Here is an 18,505-nt window from a genome sequence, read left to right as displayed (position 1 = left end):
TCTGCATCTCCCAAGTGGAGCCACAAAATGAAAAGCCTGTTTAATATTTAATCGCTGATTTAAGATGCTCAGGTGGTGCAGCAGTAAATTACACTAACCCACTACCGCTGGGATCCAGGGCTTGATTCTCCAGTGGTGCTATCTGCTATTCGGACAGTGCCAGGGGAAGGCGAGGCCCTGAAATGAATACTGCATTGCGCACAGTGATTCTGGGGAAGAAGGATAAAGTGGTGATTTTAAAAAATGAAATGAAAATGAATAATCAATTGGAAACACCTAGTAATGAGTGTGGCTGAATTCATTCACATGCTTTTGCTTATACAGTTGAACTGTCTATTGTAGTTGTTATTAAATATTTTGCTTGTCACTAATAAGGACCTTTTTCCTATCTTTTCAGCTGTCACTTTCCCTCGCACAGCTTACCAGAGGAGAACGACGAAACCATGAGTAAAAGCAACACAGAAGACCCCCTTCCAGACCCGGATTTGACCCCTAATGCCAGCAGCAATGCTTTACCTTCTGACCTTGGATTACCTGGGAAGAATCTCTCTCCCAGCAGACTAGATCCTTTCTATGACGTTTGCAGTAGTGTGAGCAGCCGTGCCCAGCCCAGCTATGGTCCGTACCAGCCTCCTCTGGGTCTACCAGTGGGCTATAGCCCCCAGACTCCCTTCCCCAGCCAGGCGGAGGGCTCGTTCAGCACCCTGCAGCCCCACAAAGAGGATTGGCCCCCGTCCAACCTATCCAGTAGCTCTTTTCTGGGTGCATTTTCCAATGACAGCCATCCGTCTTGCTTAGTGTCTGGAGATTACTGTTCTTATCAGAGCAAAACCGGCAGCTCCAACTTCCTGCCAGACAGGCACAGTCCTGATTTGGGTAGCCTAGAACAGCCTCGTTCACTTCACTCCATTTCTACAGAGCCAGCCCATCATAGCTACTACATGTCCTCATGCCCATGCCCCTCACACGGGGCACCATGCTGTGGACAGGGGCCAGGAAATATCTACTGGACAAATCAAAGACCTCATCATGGCGTACAGTACCACACACCGTGTTTACCTTCATGTAAGTGCTGTAACTTCTTTATATGTGAAAGAATTAGGATTAGAATGTAATGTTTTTTAAAAATAGAGCATATCAGATCCATCTGACACACTTTTGTAAAGATTTTTTTTACCGGGATGAGGAGCTGGGTTTGATCATCGTCTGGGGTCAGTGTCGTGTGAAAAGTTTGGCATGTTCTTTTTATGTCTGTGTGTTTTCATCCAGGTTCTTTGTTTTTATTTCAGCCTTCAAAACAAAATGCAGAAATTCGATTGACTTAAATCTTTTCTCTCCAAAGAAAATCGTCTGTCCCTGCCCAACATCGCCGTTTTGACGTACTAAGGTTGCAGAGTTAGCTTCAGGCCATTCAAACCAGTGGGTGGAAGAACTGGCTTGAGCACTGGCTTTTCACAGATGGCTGGTATTAACCAAACTGACTTATTTTTTAATTGTCGGTTATCGGTTAACCGATTAATATTTAGCATCCAGAGTCATAGATGATGTTTAGGCTGCATTGACTTAATATGCAACAAAACAACTTTGCACTGTCTGTGCGATTGTATCCTGTGGAGTGAGGCGGTGGAGCTACCATGAACTTCACACATAGTTGAGATTTACAGCTTGCTGCTGCATTCTATGTGAAATCTGATTGAACTTAGAGCTGGGCGGTATGACGGTACATTTGGTATACCAGCTTAGATTCCTCATACAGTTCCAGTAGTACAAATAAAACATACCGTGATATACCGTGAAACCGCTAGAATCTTAAAAAATACCGTTATACCAATTTTTTTTTCATACCACCCAGCCCTAACTGAACTAACTTTTTAAACCACCAGTTAATATGTGATGTAGTCAAAAATGAGGCACAGACATGACTGAGAAAAACTGATTTTACACTGTTTCACAAAACCCTGAATTGTTGTTTCAGCTTTTAAATTAGAACCTCATCACTGTGAGAAAACTATGACATGGTGACCAATGAAATAGGGAGACTGTGTTTGCATTTTAGATTGCAATCTCACATATACCAATCCTGCAGGATTTGCACTTTTTAATGTGATTCTTTTTAATGCACGCTGTAGTGGAAAAAACCCTTAATAAAATACCTCAAAGACTGGATTGTGAGTAGAAAAGTTTTAAAACTTGTCTGCAGAGAAGGATCACACTGACCGAGTCTCAAACAGAGGCTATGTGGATGCGATAACAATAATAATAACAAACATCCTTCTATATCTTGTTGGTGATCTTGTAGGACAGTAGGAGATTCCACAGTTAACATAGGAACTGGTCTAAATCAGCTCCAACTGGGTTTCTTATCATATACACATCCAGTAACATTCTATTGTAGCAGTATTCTTGAAATATGACTCCTGGCAAAAATGCCCTAAGCATATCTACACTTTCTTTTTTTTAAATGCATTTTCTCCCCATTTTCCTCCCGATTTAGCACACTCAATTTTGTCTTCCGCTGCTGAGAGATACCAGATTGCATCAGAGGAGAGCACGTTGCTGTACACGCCTCTTCCGACTTGTGCACAGCCCTCCTCTCCCCCCTCCCCTGCATTCTGCACAGGCGACTCTTCCGCCAATCAGGGTCCTTACACAGCGTATGAAGACATACCCACCCACACATAGTCCAGCCCCCACCCTGCAGATACGGTGGCCAATTAGTATCTGCTGCAGGCACTGCCAATTATGCACGCTAGATGATGCCCTTATCTACACTTTCTAAGTAGTAATTAATTATGTATTAATACTTCTTGTGTAAATTAACATTTTTCTGTCACAACCCTTTGATTGAAGCAACAATTTTCATTTTTTAGTCTTCTCACGTCTGCAAATGACGACCATCACCAGCTTCCTCATATAAACTAAAATCCATTCATACAAAACTACATGTGAAGAAACTGTCAACACAGTCAGTCAGTATTATGGAAGGTTTTTAAGCTTAAGCCGCTCGGTAGCTACAGCCAGCAGAAGCGGTTTTGTCGTGTAACATGTGAAAGGTGTAAATGCCGCAATAAGCATAGCAGTGAACAAACCACAAAACAGGTATCTTGTAAAATCCACCTCAGACTCATAACATCAGTTTGGAACGCTGAAAGGTTTGTGTTTACGATAATAAAAGCATAAATCTTACAAATCATGCCACAACACAAATGTGTATGTTTGCAGTTTAACTCCTACAGTGTGTCATTTAAGCGAAACCTTCTTTGGGCGCTCAGTTGGCGCAGCGGTAAAAACATGCTAGCACACCAGAGCTGACATTTCGAACTTGACGGTTTGAAACTCGGCTCTGCCATCCGGCTGGGCTGGGTGCCTACATGAACAATGATTGGCTGTTGTTTAAACAGGGTGGGAGTTGAACAGGGAATTCCTCTGCTGTAATTGAGCTGAGGCAATTACGACCTCTGCTGGCTGATTGATAGCGCCTGCACATAGACGGGGGATAATGCATTGATCATGGTGTGGCTCTTCGTACACAAAGCTGATCCGCATATGAACTCGCCTCTTGCAGGTGAAAAGATGCAGTCAGCTACTGCACATCTGTCCGAGGGGGCACAAGTCAGACTTGCTCTCCTCAATCAGGAGGGGGTTGGCGTCAGTAGAGAGGAAGCATAATGCAATCGGTTAATTGGATGCGCTAACGACGGGAGAAAAAGGGAAGAAAATGCATAAACATTTTCCTTCTAATCTAGTCGTGTCCAGTAACCCGATTGCAATTTGTTCCTCTACTGCTGCAGACCTCCAGTCCTGACTGAGGAAGGCCACAAGAACACAACCCCCCTCCAACACTTGCAGTTGCTAGCTGCTCTTTTTTGTCTTGCATGAGACAGGTTCATGTGGAGATCCGTATCACACACACACAGTCACGCACTGATCTCCATTATTCCCCGTCTCTGTGTAGGTGCCATTGATCAGCCAGTAGAAGTCATAATCAAACCAGTTATTAGGAATCCCCTCTGGCACTCCCACGCTTTGGACGAGCCAATCATTGTCCATATAGGCGCCTGGTATGCAGTTACGGTAGACCTGAGACAATCTACAACATTATCAGTGTGCTGTATGATTCAATGCTTAAATCCCACTTGTTTGTACTTGTTTATCAAGTAGCAGTAAATTTGCCTAAAGCGATAAACGTTTCAGCTAGTGTTTTAGCTGTGTGCAGACATTACCTATATAAAATCAATTATTATGGTGTCTGAAAATGTACTAGTGTAAAACAAATTCAACTTGTTTTCTCTAATCACTAATTCAACTACTAGGTTAAATAAATGCTAAAAATCTTATAATGTAATGGTTTACTCTAGTAGCAAAATGTTAAAAGCTAGCCTAGTAGCTAACTTACTGTTCATGTTGTATACTGTGTAGTGCATACACCGATCAGGCATAACATTATGACCACCTTCCTAATACTGACCCGTCGAGGCATGGAGTCTGACACCTTTCTGTCAGAACCAGCATTAACTTCTTCAGCAATTTGAGCTACAGTAGCTCGTCTGTTGGGCAGCCATCGTTCCCCACGTGCATCAATGAGCCTTGGCCGCCCATGACCCTGTCTCTGGTTTACCACTGTTCCTTCCTTGGACCACTTTTGATAGATACTGACCACTGCAGACCGGGAACACCCTACAAGAGCTGCAGTTTTGGAGATGCTCTGACCCAGTCGTCTAGCCATCACAATTTGGCCCTTGTCAAACTCGCTCAAATCCTCACGCTCGCCCATTTTTCCTGCTTCTAACCTCAAGTTTGAGGATAAAATGTTCACTTTCTGCCTAATATATCCCCCCCACTAACAGGTGCCGTGATGAAGAGATAATCAGTGTTATTTACTTCTCCTGTCAGTAGTCATAATGTTATGCTTGGTCGGTGTATATCTAGTTGTGATTGTGTTTAAAATAATATATAGAACAGTCGTGTGTGATGTGAAACAAATTCACTGGTCATATTGTTGTGTTTCATTTTTATTAACCGCTTCATCCTAGTCGCAGGCGCCACCAACCAGCCAGCTAAGGTCGTAATCACACTAGTCTGAGAGAGAGTCCCCTTCCGGCTTAGTCCCGCCCCTTATCTGAACAACAGGCCAATCGTTGTTCATGTACCCGCTCAGCCTCAGCCTGCAAGGCAGAGCCGAGATTCGATACAATGTATTCGAGATCTCGGCTCTGGTGAACAGTGTGTGTTTTTACCGCTGCTCCACCTGAGCGGCATTTTTAGATTAATAAAAAGCAAAGCGCACTTATTAAAAAACGGGAAACGGTGTAGTTTGTTTTATTTCATAACACTAATGGATTAATCATTGAGGATGTGAGAGATCTCCAAGCCGGGACAAGACCGATTTATCCAAGTCCGATTTATCATTTATAAAGCGATTTATAAAGCGATTTTTATTGTGTTTAAACAGTGTTTTTAGATGTGGCAGTAGTAGATTATTTTTTTAAATGCTAAAAGTTTAAGTAGATCAGTGTGTTTTAATTTCTGAATGGCTGCTGCAGATGAGTTGTAGATCAGTGGCACATGTCAATGATGTCATCAAGCGTGAGTGGCAACAAATGACACTTTTCATGTAATGTGAATTACAAATATATTGTCTGGCCCTTTAAGAATGTTAAGTGTACTATGCTAGGGTATAGGGATCGTGTGTAGGGAAGAGATTACAAAATGATAGTCTCCGGCTATGCTATGTTGTTCTGTGTTGCACTGAGCGTGTGACATTAACGTAGCATTCTCTTGAAACCCCACTCGAATGTTGGAACATTGAATTATTTTACAACACTCTGTTGGAACGTATCTTTGTGTGTTATTTGTTTTACACACAAACAATGGCCTTATTTACATTAAGTGTTATTTACATTAAGTGTTATTTACATTAAGTGTTATTTACATTAAGCAAGAGTATCAGATCAGATTAAATGTTTTTTTTTTCTTCCGATATTCGATCCAGTGATTTGGGCCAATATCGGACCGATACCGAGTATCGGTGTCAACCTGTTCAGATCGAAGCATACAAAAGCAGTTGGCTAAATAAAGTTTAAAGTCTGTGTGTGTGGCTGTGTGTGTGTGGTACCCACTTTTATTTTATTGTTCTTTCTGATCCTGTCTTTCACTCCTACCGCTCTCACTCACTTCTCATTCTGTTGCTTTCTCTTTCTCAGGTCCCAACAGCAGCAAGCCGTCAGATCAAGAGCTTTTTCACAGGTACAATTTAGTCTGATGTTTATTTGTGAAGATTTGTTACTCAGCAGCAAATCTCATTCTAAAAGCGAGAGACTCTGCTGGGTTATTGCTGCAGTTGTGCTGACTGATTGTTTTGTGACCTGATCATAGGCGCACATCATTTCCCCCTCAGCCAAGCAGCGTTCCAAGCACAGCGCCGCTTTCCCTGGAGCAGAGTGAGTCATCTGTATGCTTCATACTCCCAAATAATAAAAAAACACCCAAACAACACAGTTCAATTCAGTTTGATGTTCTGGGCGTTCACACCTATTGGTACCGTTTGTCCTTAAACAGAACATCTTTCCATAATGGTTTATTTAAGTGATTTGTTTGTGTTATGTGTTGTCTTTGTCATTATAATTATGTATTTTGTTGCAGGGAAAGTGTTTGTGACCTATAAAGCAGACAATGAGAAACATGTTAAAGAGGTCATCAATTTTGTTGCACTGCTGAGGCACAACGGCTTCTACACTCATGTAAGATTTACTCACTGTTTCATTTATCAAGCACAGTAATTAACAGATTCACCTATTGGAATAGAGACAAGTACTGTGGTACCTTGAAACTCAACGTCAGTTGGTTCTGGGAGTGGCGTCGAGTTCAAAAGACGTTGAGTTCCAAAGTATGTTTTCCCATAAGGATGTATGGGGAAACCTGTTAATGCATTTCATGGTCCCGTGGAACTGCATATATTTTAGGCTAATGTAAAATAATGTGGTTGTTTTTGACACTTATACACGTGATTAACGCGATTTATTGTACTAAAACAACGAGCGAGGAATTTCATTAGTGGAGAGAACTTATGAGTAGTAATAATTAAGAGATGTTAAGTCACGTTAAGCTTTTTTTAACAATAAGCGTTTTAGATTCTCAGAAAAGCTGATTCTCACAATTTCTCAGAACCCCGAGCTATAACACAAGTTTAAAAGTGAAACAGGAAAAATCCAGCTCAGAATCGTTGTATGTGGATGCTTTCAGAGTGAATTTTACAGTTATTCCACACAAATGCAGATTCATCTCACTTTGATGACGTTTTACCGCACCACTCCAGCTAAGCGCTGAGCGAAGCGGCGGTCACACACACACATTGAGTTTAAGGGAAACGTCAAGTTTAAGGGTACAAATTTCTCGATGAAGGGCGTCGAGTTTAGTGGAAGTCAAGTTACAAGGTACCACTGTATTGTTCTTTGACCAACATTAACTTCAACATTTAAAGTGTTTAACTGTCACTTTTATCTAAAACGGCTTAACCCTATTTTTGGCCAACATACACTACAAGACCAAAAGTCTGGACACCTGACCATGAGCTTGTTGAACTCTTGTTGAGCTCGGTGGGTAGCACTGTCGCCTCACAGCAAGTAGCTCCTGGGTTCGATTCCCAGGCGGGGCGGTCCGAGTCTATTCTGTGTGGAGTTTTCATGTTCTCCCCATGTCTGCGTGGGTTTTCTCTGGGAGCTGTGGTTTCCTCCCACAGTCCAAAGACTTGCAGTCTGATTAACTTAATAATCTGATTAACACTAAATATGTTGTGAAACATAAAAATGTTTCCACAACACCATCAACACCTGGAAAACGCTCTACCATTCTATTTAGATAATCTGTTGCCAGTATAAATATGTCATAAACTAGGAACAGTGTCAATAGTCTGTTTGAAAGTACAACCCTCTTAAATAAACAGGTGCTAGAGTATACAGTACTTGATGGAGTGAAACTCTCTGAAGTACTTTTTGTGCTTTATATGTGTAGATATTTTTTATAGAAATTACATCAATGTATATTATTATTATTATTTATGATGCATATACCGCAGTATAATAGATGACTTATTTGTGCTTTTCCATGAAAAATATATTTAGTAATGGTATAAAATATGTACATTTAAGGCTAAGGCGAGAAAAAAGTACATTTAAATACTTTTATTTCTGTGAGAGAAGTAGATTCTCTTAAAAACTAGACTGACTTTCTAGAATCATGACTTTTGGGTAGCATTTTGGGTACCAGCATTCATCACTGATCCAAAATCATTCATATTAACAAAACTGTGTTTTGCTCTTTATTTCTAGATTGATATGTTTGAACAGCAGTTCAGTAGTATTAGTAAAATTGACTTCATGGAGAGATATATTCATGAGGTAAGAGCTTTTTGGGAACATTTGTCTTGAGGAACATGTGATTAGAATCTACTAATTGTGCATGTAAGTGTTGAATGCAGCAGTTATGTTTACATTTACGTTACATTTTCGGAATTTAGTAGACGACTTTATCCAAAGCGACTTACAGTACTGTGACAGTATCCTGTCTAAGCAGTATCCTGTCTGGGCCTTGCTCAAGGGCCCAACAGTGACAACCTAGCAGTGGTGAGACTTGAACGTGTGATCTTTTAATTACTAGTCCTGCACTTTAACCTCTAGGATACAACTGCACTTATGTGGAAACATTAGCAGCAGGGACAATACTATTAAAACAACACTGTAATAGTATAAGCTATAGAGCAGACACCTTAAAGATACCTGTCAGTTTGATAAACAAGATGTGTAAAGTTTCTGGAACCAAAACTTGTCCTCAGATGCACCTCACCAGACTTCACAAAAAGCTTTGTACCCTGTGTTCTGGGAACAGGATAAAGCAGTTACTGCAGATAGATAAGTGAATAATAGGGCAGTTGTAGCCTAGCGGTTAAGGTACTGGACTAGTAATCGAAAGATCGCTGGTTCAAGCCCCACCACTAACAGTTGCCGCTGTTAGGACCTTGAGCAAGGCCCTATTGCTTAGACAATATACTGTACCAGCACTGTAAGTCGCTTTGGATAAAAAGTGTCTGCTAAACGCCGTATGTAAATGAATACAGTCATGGATGCACAAGAACAGAACAATATTGTTTTAATCTCTCACTGAAATCATTTTGACATGTTTTTTAATAAATGTTTATTTTTTCCTTTTTCAGAAGGATTATCTGATCATCATCATTATCAGCCCAAAATACTACGAGATTGTGACCAATGCATCATTGTTTAGGGAAAATGATGAAACTATGAACACTGTCTATATCCACAAGCAGGTGTTTATTATTATTATTATTATTACAGTGGACCCTTGACTTACGAATGTAATTGGTTCTGAAGGGCTGTTCTTAAGTCAAAATGTTCGTTAGTTAAACCTATTTTACCATAAGAAATGATGTAAACAGAATTAATCCGTTCCAGACCCCCCAAACCACCCCCTTACCTAACTTTTTTTGTTATAAATACAAGTATATTTTCACTTAATCTTAAATTATAGAATAGATAATACTGTAATAAACAATAATAAACAACAATACACAGTAGTACTGTACATAAAAACACACACATCACATTTCAGTACAGTACGTGTGCTGTACCATACACCATAATAAATTTCCTTCTTTTTTTATAAAATGTATCTACCAGAAACAACAATAACTCTCATATTTCTCTACTATTTTCTTCTTTATTTCAATAGTGTTGTATTTTGTAGGTGTAATTGCACGAAAGAAAGAATACTTTACTGAGCTGAATTCCTTCTTCTCCCTCACTCACTGTCCCCTCTGTCTGATACACAGTGACAGCTACTGGCAGGAGTAATTATACAACACAACAAAAAGTAATGGATTTGTTCATTTTCTCACCACGGTGCTTTCTCTGCACATTCTTTGGGGCCATTTTAATATAGAATTTAACAAAATATAAAGAAAACACAGAAAAAACATCGTCCGCTGTCTGAATGTTTGCTCACCGTATATATACTGGTGCTGGTCATAAAATTAGAATATCATGAAAAAGTTGATTTATTTCAGTAATTCCATTCAAAAAGTGAAACTTGTATATTATATTCATTCATTACACACAGACTGATATATTTCAAATGTTTATTTCTTTTAATGTTGATTATAACTGACAACTAATGAAAACCCCAAATTCAGTATCTCAGAAAATTAGAATATTGTGACAAGGTACAATATTGAAGACACCTGGTGCCACACGCTAATCAGCTAATGAACTCAAAACACCTGCAAAGGCCTTTAAATGGTCTCTCAGTCTAGCTCTGTAGGCTACACAATCATGGGGAAGACTGCTGACTCGACAGTTGTCCAAAAGACGACCATTGACACCTTGCACAAGGAGGGCAAGACACAAAAGGTCATTGCTAAAGAGGCTGGCTGTTCACAGAGCTCTGTGTCCAAGCACATTAATAGAGAGGCGAAGGGAAGGAAAAGATGTGGTAGAAAAAAGTGTACAAGCAATAGGGATAACCGCACCCTGGAGAGGATTGTGAAACAAAACCCATTCAAAAATGTGGGGGAGATTCACAAAGAGTGGACTGCAGCTGGAATCAGTGCTTCAAGAACCACCACGCACAGACGTATGCAAGACATGGGTTTCAGCTGTCGCATTTCTTGTGTCAAGCCACTCTTGAACAAGAGACAGCATCAGAAGCGTCTCGCCTGGGCTAAAGACTGGACTGCTGCTGAGTGGTCCAAAGTTATGTTCTCTGATGAAAGTAAATTTTGCATTACCTTTGGAAATCAAGGTCCCAGAGTCTGGAGGAAGAGAGGAGAGGCACAGAATCCACGTTGCTTGAGGTCCAGTGTAAAGTTTCCACAGTCAGTGATGGTTTGGACTGCCATGTCATCTGCTGGTGTAGGTCCACTGTGTTTTCTGAGGTCTGAGGTCAATGCAGCCGTCTACCAGGAAGTTTTAGAGCACTTCATGCTTCCTGCTGCTGACCAACTTTATGGAGATGCAGATTTCATTTTCCAACAGGACTTGGCACCTGCACACAGTGCCAAAGCTACCAGTACCTGGTTTAAGGACCATGGTATCCCTGTTCTTAATTGGCCAGCAAACTCGCCTGACCTTAACCCCATAGAAAATCTATGGGGTATTGTGAAGAGGAAGATGCGATACGCCAGACCCAACAATTCAGAAGAGCTGAAGGCCACTATCAGAGCAACCTGGGCTCTCATAACACCTGAGCAGTGCCACAGACTGATGGACTCCATGCCACGCCGCATTGCTGCAGTAATCCAGGCAAAAGGAGCCCCAACTAAGTATTGAGTGCTGTACATGCTCATACTTTTCATGTTCATACTTTTCAGTTGGCCAACATTTGTAAAAATCCTTTTTTTGTATTGGTCTTAAGTAATATTCTAATTTTCTGAGATACTGAATTTGGGGTTTTCATTAGCTGTCAGTTATAATCATCAACATTAAAAGACATTTGAAATATATCAGTCTGTGTGTAATGAATGAATATAATAAAGTTTCACTTTTTGAATGGAATTACTGAAATAAATCAACTTTTTTATGATATTCTAATTTTATGACCAGCACCAGTATATGTATAGAGAGTGAGAGAGAGACGCTCGGAGTCAACTTGTTCGTGACGTCACGTGTTTCGTGAATTTCTCTTTGTAATCCGAAATTTGATTGTACGTTAGGTTGAAAAAGATCGTTCGTAACCCGAAATGTTCATATGGTAAACTGTTCGTAACTCAAGGGTCTACTGTATTATTATTAGGTTTTTTGTACTTAAATACTTTTGTTTCAGACCAGTTTTAAATCTCCAGTTCTATGATGTTTATAACTTTTGCTGTGTGTTGTTTTTTTCAGTTACAGAATGAATTCATTCAGAATGGGTGCAGAAATTTCAGATTCATTCCGGTGTTGTTTCCTGGTGCCAATAAAGTAAGATCTGTTCTATAATCACTTTTATTACATAGAAATATTAGAGCATTTGGAAAGTAGTGTTTAAAGAAAACCTCTATCAGATTTTACATTTTATCAGCTGTAACCGAAGCTCTGCTCAAGATGGATTAGGATGAGGTCTGCTAATTTGTGAAGGATTTCACCGGGATAAAATATCTGTGTAATTTTTTCTGATACACGTCTGTGCTTAATACCAAGTCTAGTTATTACATTACTGTGAGAGGGATTTGAACAGATCTACTATTGCTTAGAGAGCGCCAGGTTCTCTCTCTCTCTCTCTCTCTCTCTCTCTCTCTCTCTCTCTCTCTCTCTGTATATACACCGATCAGCCATAAGATTAAAACCACCTCCTTGTTTCTACACTGTCTATTTTATCAGCTCCACTTACCATATAGGAGCACTTTGTAGTTCTACAATTACTGACTGTACATCTGTTTCTCTGCATGCTTTGTTAGCCCCCTTTCATGCTGTTCTTCAATGGTCAGGACCACCACAGAGCAGGTATTATTTAGGTGGTGGATCATTCTCAGCACTGCAGCGACAATAACATGGTGGTGGTGTGTTAGTGTGTGTTGTGCTGGTATGAGTGGATCAGACACAGCAGTCCAGTCTAGTTGGTCCACCTTGTAGATGTAAAGTCAGAGACGATCGCTCATCTGTTGCTGCTGTTTGAGTTGGTCATCTTCTAGACCTTCATCAGTAGTCGCAGGACGCCTCCCACGGGGCGCTGTTGGCTGGATATTTTTGGTTGGTGGACTATTCTCAGTCCAGCAGTGACAGTGAGGTGTTTAAAAACTCTCAGCATTGCTGTGTCTTATCCACTCATACCAGCACAACACACACTAACACACCACCACCATGTCAGTGTCACTGCAGTGCTGAGAATGATCCACCACCCAAATAATACCTGCTCTGTAGTGGTCCATTGAAGAACAGCATGAAAGGGGGCTAACAAAGTATGTGGAGAAACAGAAGGACTACAGTCAGTAATTGTAGAACTACAAAGTGAGGTGGTTTTAATGTTATGGCTGATCGGTGTATATTTGTATGTATAAGTAAATCAATTTGAATTTTGCCTGCTTTGGTGCAAATATGATAGCAGACGCACTGGAGAGGTACCAAACACTAGTGTCCTATCAGGTGTAAAGTGAATAACATTAGTCTCCTTATTCTATTTATTAGGGCTGTCAAAAAACTATTTACTATTTAAAGACTTTGAATTGATGTAATATTAAAGAGAACATTTTAGTTCGCTTGCAGGCTTTTTATCCTTATTCTGCCTTGTGCACATTCCAAACTCCGCATGTTAAAACAGGTCAGTATTACAACTTAGCATTGTGAAATCATCTCATTGTACTTTTGCACTGTTTGAAATAATACAGGCTTATTTTAAATAATTCATATGAGTTTGATATTGTAATACCTTCGATTTAAATATTAACTATTGAAATTCTAATGCAATGTCAAAACTATAGTATCTGATGGCCCTAACAATGGGCTATTTGACAAGAGGGGCGGGCACACACGCAGAGATGTTTACACTGTTTAATAACAAAAGACACAAGGCAGGTTTACACAAGACAAGATACAAACACATGAACTAAGCTAAATGCTAAGCTAACCGCTAACACTAATCTAAACACACATGAGCAATGCTAAAGCTAAAATAAATGCTACACTAACTGCTAACGCCAGTCTAAACACACGTGACTAAACTATTCTAGACCCTAAGCTAAGACAGGCTAACACCAAAGATTAACAAGACTACAACCCTAAACAAGACTTCTAAACATAAGAGCATGAGCAGCATCATTATCCACACTCAATTGCTCAGACTGTATACTGTAACTGTAATGTAAGTCGCTTTGGATAAAGGCGTCTCCTAAATGCCGAAAATGTGTAAATGTAAATCATCCATGAATAGCAAAATTATGACCTGACCGCAACCAACCAAAACACGAGCATGAAAACCAAAATAGTCCCCGCCAAACGATCCGCATTACACCGCATTACACCTGAAATGAGGAGCAGCTGTGGATCATTGGCTTCACTGACCAATCATTGAGAAGGAGTGTCAACAAAACAAAACTCATGGCTAATGGCACATCAACATGAGCTCCAGGAGCACAAAGAGGCTTGATATGTGACAGCCCTACAGATGTTAACCTCAAAAATAAAAAGCCCCGTCTTATTCCTTAGTGTTTTATCAGTAGCCATCGATATCCATTATCGTCATAGAATCTTTTGTGGCTGCACTAGGGATGTAACGATGCACCACAAGATTAAAAAATTCCACAATTCAAATTGATTTGACATGTAAAAAGAATCGATATTCACTTTAAACAGCAGGGGGCACTGGCGCTATACACCTTGCCTGGTTGGCGGCACTGGCGCTATACACCTGGTTGCGGGGTTTTTCAGCCAAATTGGGCTTAATTAAAAATTGTTTTGCATAGTTTGTACCTACCTCAGAAATAAAATGGCATTCATTATTTAGATAAATACAAGATCATCACAAATACAGTATTTTATTTTATTTTTAAGATAAATAATAAAAGGAAACTTTGTCGTCATTTGTCTTTAATTTCAGTTTATATAATCGGGAAAAAAAACGTATCGTGAACCCAGTATCGTGAATCGCATCGTGGGTAGAGTGTATCATTACATCCCTAGTCTGCACTAAACCTTTTTATAATTTAAGCCATAAATGACTAATTTTGAATATACACTATATTGCCAAAAGTATTCGCTCGTCTGCCTTCACACACATATGAACTTGAGTGACTCCCATTCTAAATCCATAGGGTTTAATATGATGTCGGTCCACCCTTTGCAGCTATAACAGCTTCAACTCTTCTGGGAAGGCTTTTTACAAGGTTTAGGAGTGTGTTTATGGGAATTTTTGACATTTGTGAGGTCAAACACTGATGTTGGACGAGAAGGCCTGGCTCACAGTCTCCTCTCTAATTAATCCCAAAGATGTTCTATCAGGTTGAGGTCAGTACTCTGTGCAGGACATTCAAGTTCTTCCACACCAAACTCGCTCATCCATGTCTTTATGGACTTTGCTTTGTACACTGGTGTGCAGTCATGTTGGAACAGGAAGGGGCCATCCCCAAACTGTTCACACAAAGTTGGAAGCATGAAATTGTCCAAAATCTCTTGGTATGCTGAAGCATTAAGAGTTCCTTTCACTGGAACTAAGGGGCCGAGCCCAACTCCTGAAAAACAACCCCACACCATAATCCCCCCTCCACCAAACTTTACACTCGGCACAATGCAGTCAGACAAGTACCGTTCTCCTGGCAACCGCCAAACCCAGACTCGTCCATCGGATTGCCAGACGGAAAAGCGTGATTTGTCACTCCAGAGAACACGTCTCCACTGCTCTAGAGTCCAGTGGCGGCGTGCTTTACACCACTGCATCCGACGCTTTGCATTGCGCTCGGTGATGTAAGGCTTGGATGCAGCTGCTCGGCCATGGAAACCCATTCCATGAAGCTCTCTACACACTGTTCTTGAGCTAATCTGAAGGCCACATGAAGTTTGGAGGTCTGTAGCGATTGACTCAGAAAGTTGGTGACCTCTGCGCACTATGTTCCTCAGCATCCGCTGACCCCGCTCTGTCATTTTATGTGGCCTACCACTTCGTGGCTGAGTTGCTGTCGCTCCCAATCGCTTCCATTTTGTTATAATACCACTGACAGTTGACTGGAATATTTAGTAGTGAGGAAATTTCATGACTAGAGTTGCACAGGTGGCATCCTATCACGGTACCACGCTGGAATTCACTGAGCTCCTGAGAGTGACTTATTCTTTCACTAATGTTTCTAGAAGCAGTCTGCATGCCGAGGTGCTTGGTTTTATACACCTGTGGTCATGGAAGTAATTGTAACAACTGAATTCAATCATTTGGATGGGTGGGTGAATACTTTTGGCAATATAGTGTATGAATCTAAATACATTAGTACAAGACTTTTTCAGACTTTGTTAGACTGGCACTGGCTGTGTGTTCTGTCCCCTGTTTGCATTAAAAAAGTGAAAACTTCACACATCCAGCAGTGTCAGCGGCTTGAAAATGAATTGTTACCTCCTACAGGGCTTTAACTTCTCTTGTCAGGTTCATTTATATGTGGTATTTTGTCACCTGTATACTATATATAGAGCCTCACAAGGCTGAAGTGTTGTATCCAGTCAGGAGAATCTATGACAGCTGGTTCCAAACCAACAACTGTGTGCATTCTATGAGTCAGCTCTGTTTCGTCCCGACCACCACAAATGCTTTGTTAACACACTGACATTAACAGGGATAAAGCTTCTTATTTAATTACAGTATTTATTAACTAACTGCTGACAGTGTTTGTTTTTTTATTATATTTTCTTTATGCATTTTCTCCCCTTTTTCTCCCTTTTTATCACGTCCAATTGTCCAATTGCGTCATGCTTTCTCTCCACCAATGCGATTCCCGCTCTGATTGAGGAGAACAAAGCTAACCCATGCCCCCTCCGACTTGTGGGCAGCATGCCGTATGCATCTTATCACCCACACATTGACGAGTGCAGTGCAGCTCAGCGTTGTGTACGGAGAGACACACCCTGACAGCACTATTTTCCCGTCTCTGTGCAGGCACCATCAATCAGCCAACAGAGGTCGTAATTGAACCAGTCATGAGAGAGAGAGAGAGACCCCATCCGGCTTAATCCCGCCAATATCTGAACAACAGGTCAATCGTTGTTCATGTGGCCCCTCAGCCTTAGCCGGCAGGCAGAGCTGAGATTCGATACGATCTATTCAAGATCCCAGCTCTGGTTCCAGCGTGTGTTTTTTTTATTTGCGGCCGACAGTGTTTGTTTTTACTTTCAGTAATTAACGTGAGCTGCATTTCAGATGTGTCTGTTTGCATTGTTATTAATCACACTCTAATCTAACATAAACTGTCGTCCCTAGTGTCACGTTCCTGCTTGGCTCCAGAACACACACATCTTCAGCTGGCCCAGGGACAGAGACGACATACTTCGTCGACTCATGAGAGTTGAGAAATACAACCCTCCACCCATAGGAGAGCTTCCCACTATCGTCTCCATCCCTATATAGCAAGATTTGTTTCCTTCTTTGTCTTTGTGTGTAAGTTCTGGTACGTCTTGAGTGATCGACTGTTACACCTGCATTCTGAGCCATTCTGGTTATTCAGCAGAAAAATGACTTTGCAGCAGTTTGGAAGTTTTTATTTTATTAAAATTAAATATATATTTTTGAAAAACTGTTTATACCTTATTTAGCACGAATGGCACTGATGAGCACGGTAGAAAAAGTAGCTTCCAGTAAATGTGGTCTTATGATCTATGTGTTATGGACACGGTACCTAAAGGTGCTGTAAACACATTAATTAAACAGGTTGATGGGGCTTCTTCCTAATGACTAACCTTTTTTTCTATTTATTTATGCATTTGCTCCCATTTTTTTCTTTATTTAGCGTAGTCAATTTGTCTTCCACTGCTGGGGATCCTTGATTGCATTCGAGGAATGTATGTTTCCTACTCACGCCTCCTTAGGTACAGTGGTAGCCTAGTGGGTAGAGCTTTGGGCTATTAACCGGAAGATTGGCAGTTCAAATCCAGGCTCTGCTATGCAGCCACTGTTGGGTTCTTGAACAAGGCCCTTAACCCTGTCTGTACGATGGCTGACCCTGCGCTCTGACCCCAGCTTCCAGACAAGCTGGGATATGCAAAGAAAGAATTTCATTGTACTGTACATCTGTATATGTATACAGTAATCCCTCCTCGATCGTGGGGGTTGCGTTCCAGAACCCCCCGCGAAAGGTGAAAATCCGCGAAGTAAAAACCATGTGTTTATATTATTATTTTTATATATTTTAAGCCCTTATAAACCCTCCCACACTCTTATAAACATTTCCCGCACAGTTTTACAGCATACAGTGTATCACAAAAGTGAGTACACCCTTCACATTTCTGCAGATATTTAAGTATATCTTTTCATGGGACAACACTGACAAAATGACACTTTGACACAATGAAAAGTAGTCTGTGTGCAGCTTATATAACAGTGTAAATTTATTCTTCCCTCAAAATAACTCAATATACAGCCATTAATGTCTAAACCACCGGCAACAAAAGTGAGTACACCCCTAAGAGACTACACCCCTAAATGTCCAAATTGAGCACTGCTTGTCATTTTCCCTCCAAAATGTCATGTGATTTGTTAGTGTTACTAGGTCTCAGGTGTGCATAGGGAGCAGGTGTGTTCAATTTAGTAGTACAGCTCTCACACTCTCTCATACTGGTCACTGAAAGTTCCAACATGGCACCTCATGGCAAAGAACTCTCTGAGGATCTTAAAAGACGAATTGTTGCACTACATGAAGATGGCCAAGGCTACAAGAAGATTGCCAACACCCTGAAACTGAGCTGCAGCACAGTGGCCAAGATCATCCAGCGTTTTAAAAGAGCAGGGTCCACTCAGAACAGACCTCGCGTTGGTCGTCCAAAGAAGCTGA

The 18,505-nt window shown here is 40.8% G+C and overlaps 1 protein-coding gene across 1 annotated transcript in view; it reads left to right on the top strand.

Annotated features, from left to right (window-relative positions):
• The window catches only part of traf3ip2l (TRAF3 interacting protein 2-like), a 29,972-nt gene extending 12,076 nt beyond the window's left edge, over positions 1–17,896 (top strand). The window contains exons 3-10 of the mRNA XM_062997057.1: positions 398–1,065; positions 6,204–6,246; positions 6,376–6,440; positions 6,643–6,740; positions 8,328–8,396; positions 9,209–9,322; positions 11,895–11,969; positions 16,939–17,896. Coding sequence (XP_062853127.1) covers positions 398–1,065; positions 6,204–6,246; positions 6,376–6,440; positions 6,643–6,740; positions 8,328–8,396; positions 9,209–9,322; positions 11,895–11,969; positions 16,939–17,085 — 1,279 coding nt within the window. The 3' untranslated portion in view covers positions 17,086–17,896. The remainder of the gene's footprint in view (positions 1–397; positions 1,066–6,203; positions 6,247–6,375; positions 6,441–6,642; positions 6,741–8,327; positions 8,397–9,208; positions 9,323–11,894; positions 11,970–16,938) is intronic.
• Positions 17,897–18,505: the final 609 nt, after the last annotated feature.

The sequence above is a fragment of the Trichomycterus rosablanca genome, chromosome 6, assembly GCF_030014385.1.
Source record: "Trichomycterus rosablanca isolate fTriRos1 chromosome 6, fTriRos1.hap1, whole genome shotgun sequence".
Classification (NCBI taxonomy): Eukaryota; Metazoa; Chordata; class Actinopteri; order Siluriformes; family Trichomycteridae; genus Trichomycterus; species Trichomycterus rosablanca.
The sequence above is the reverse complement of the archived record's forward strand: the minus strand, read 5'-3'. Positions and strand labels throughout refer to the sequence as shown.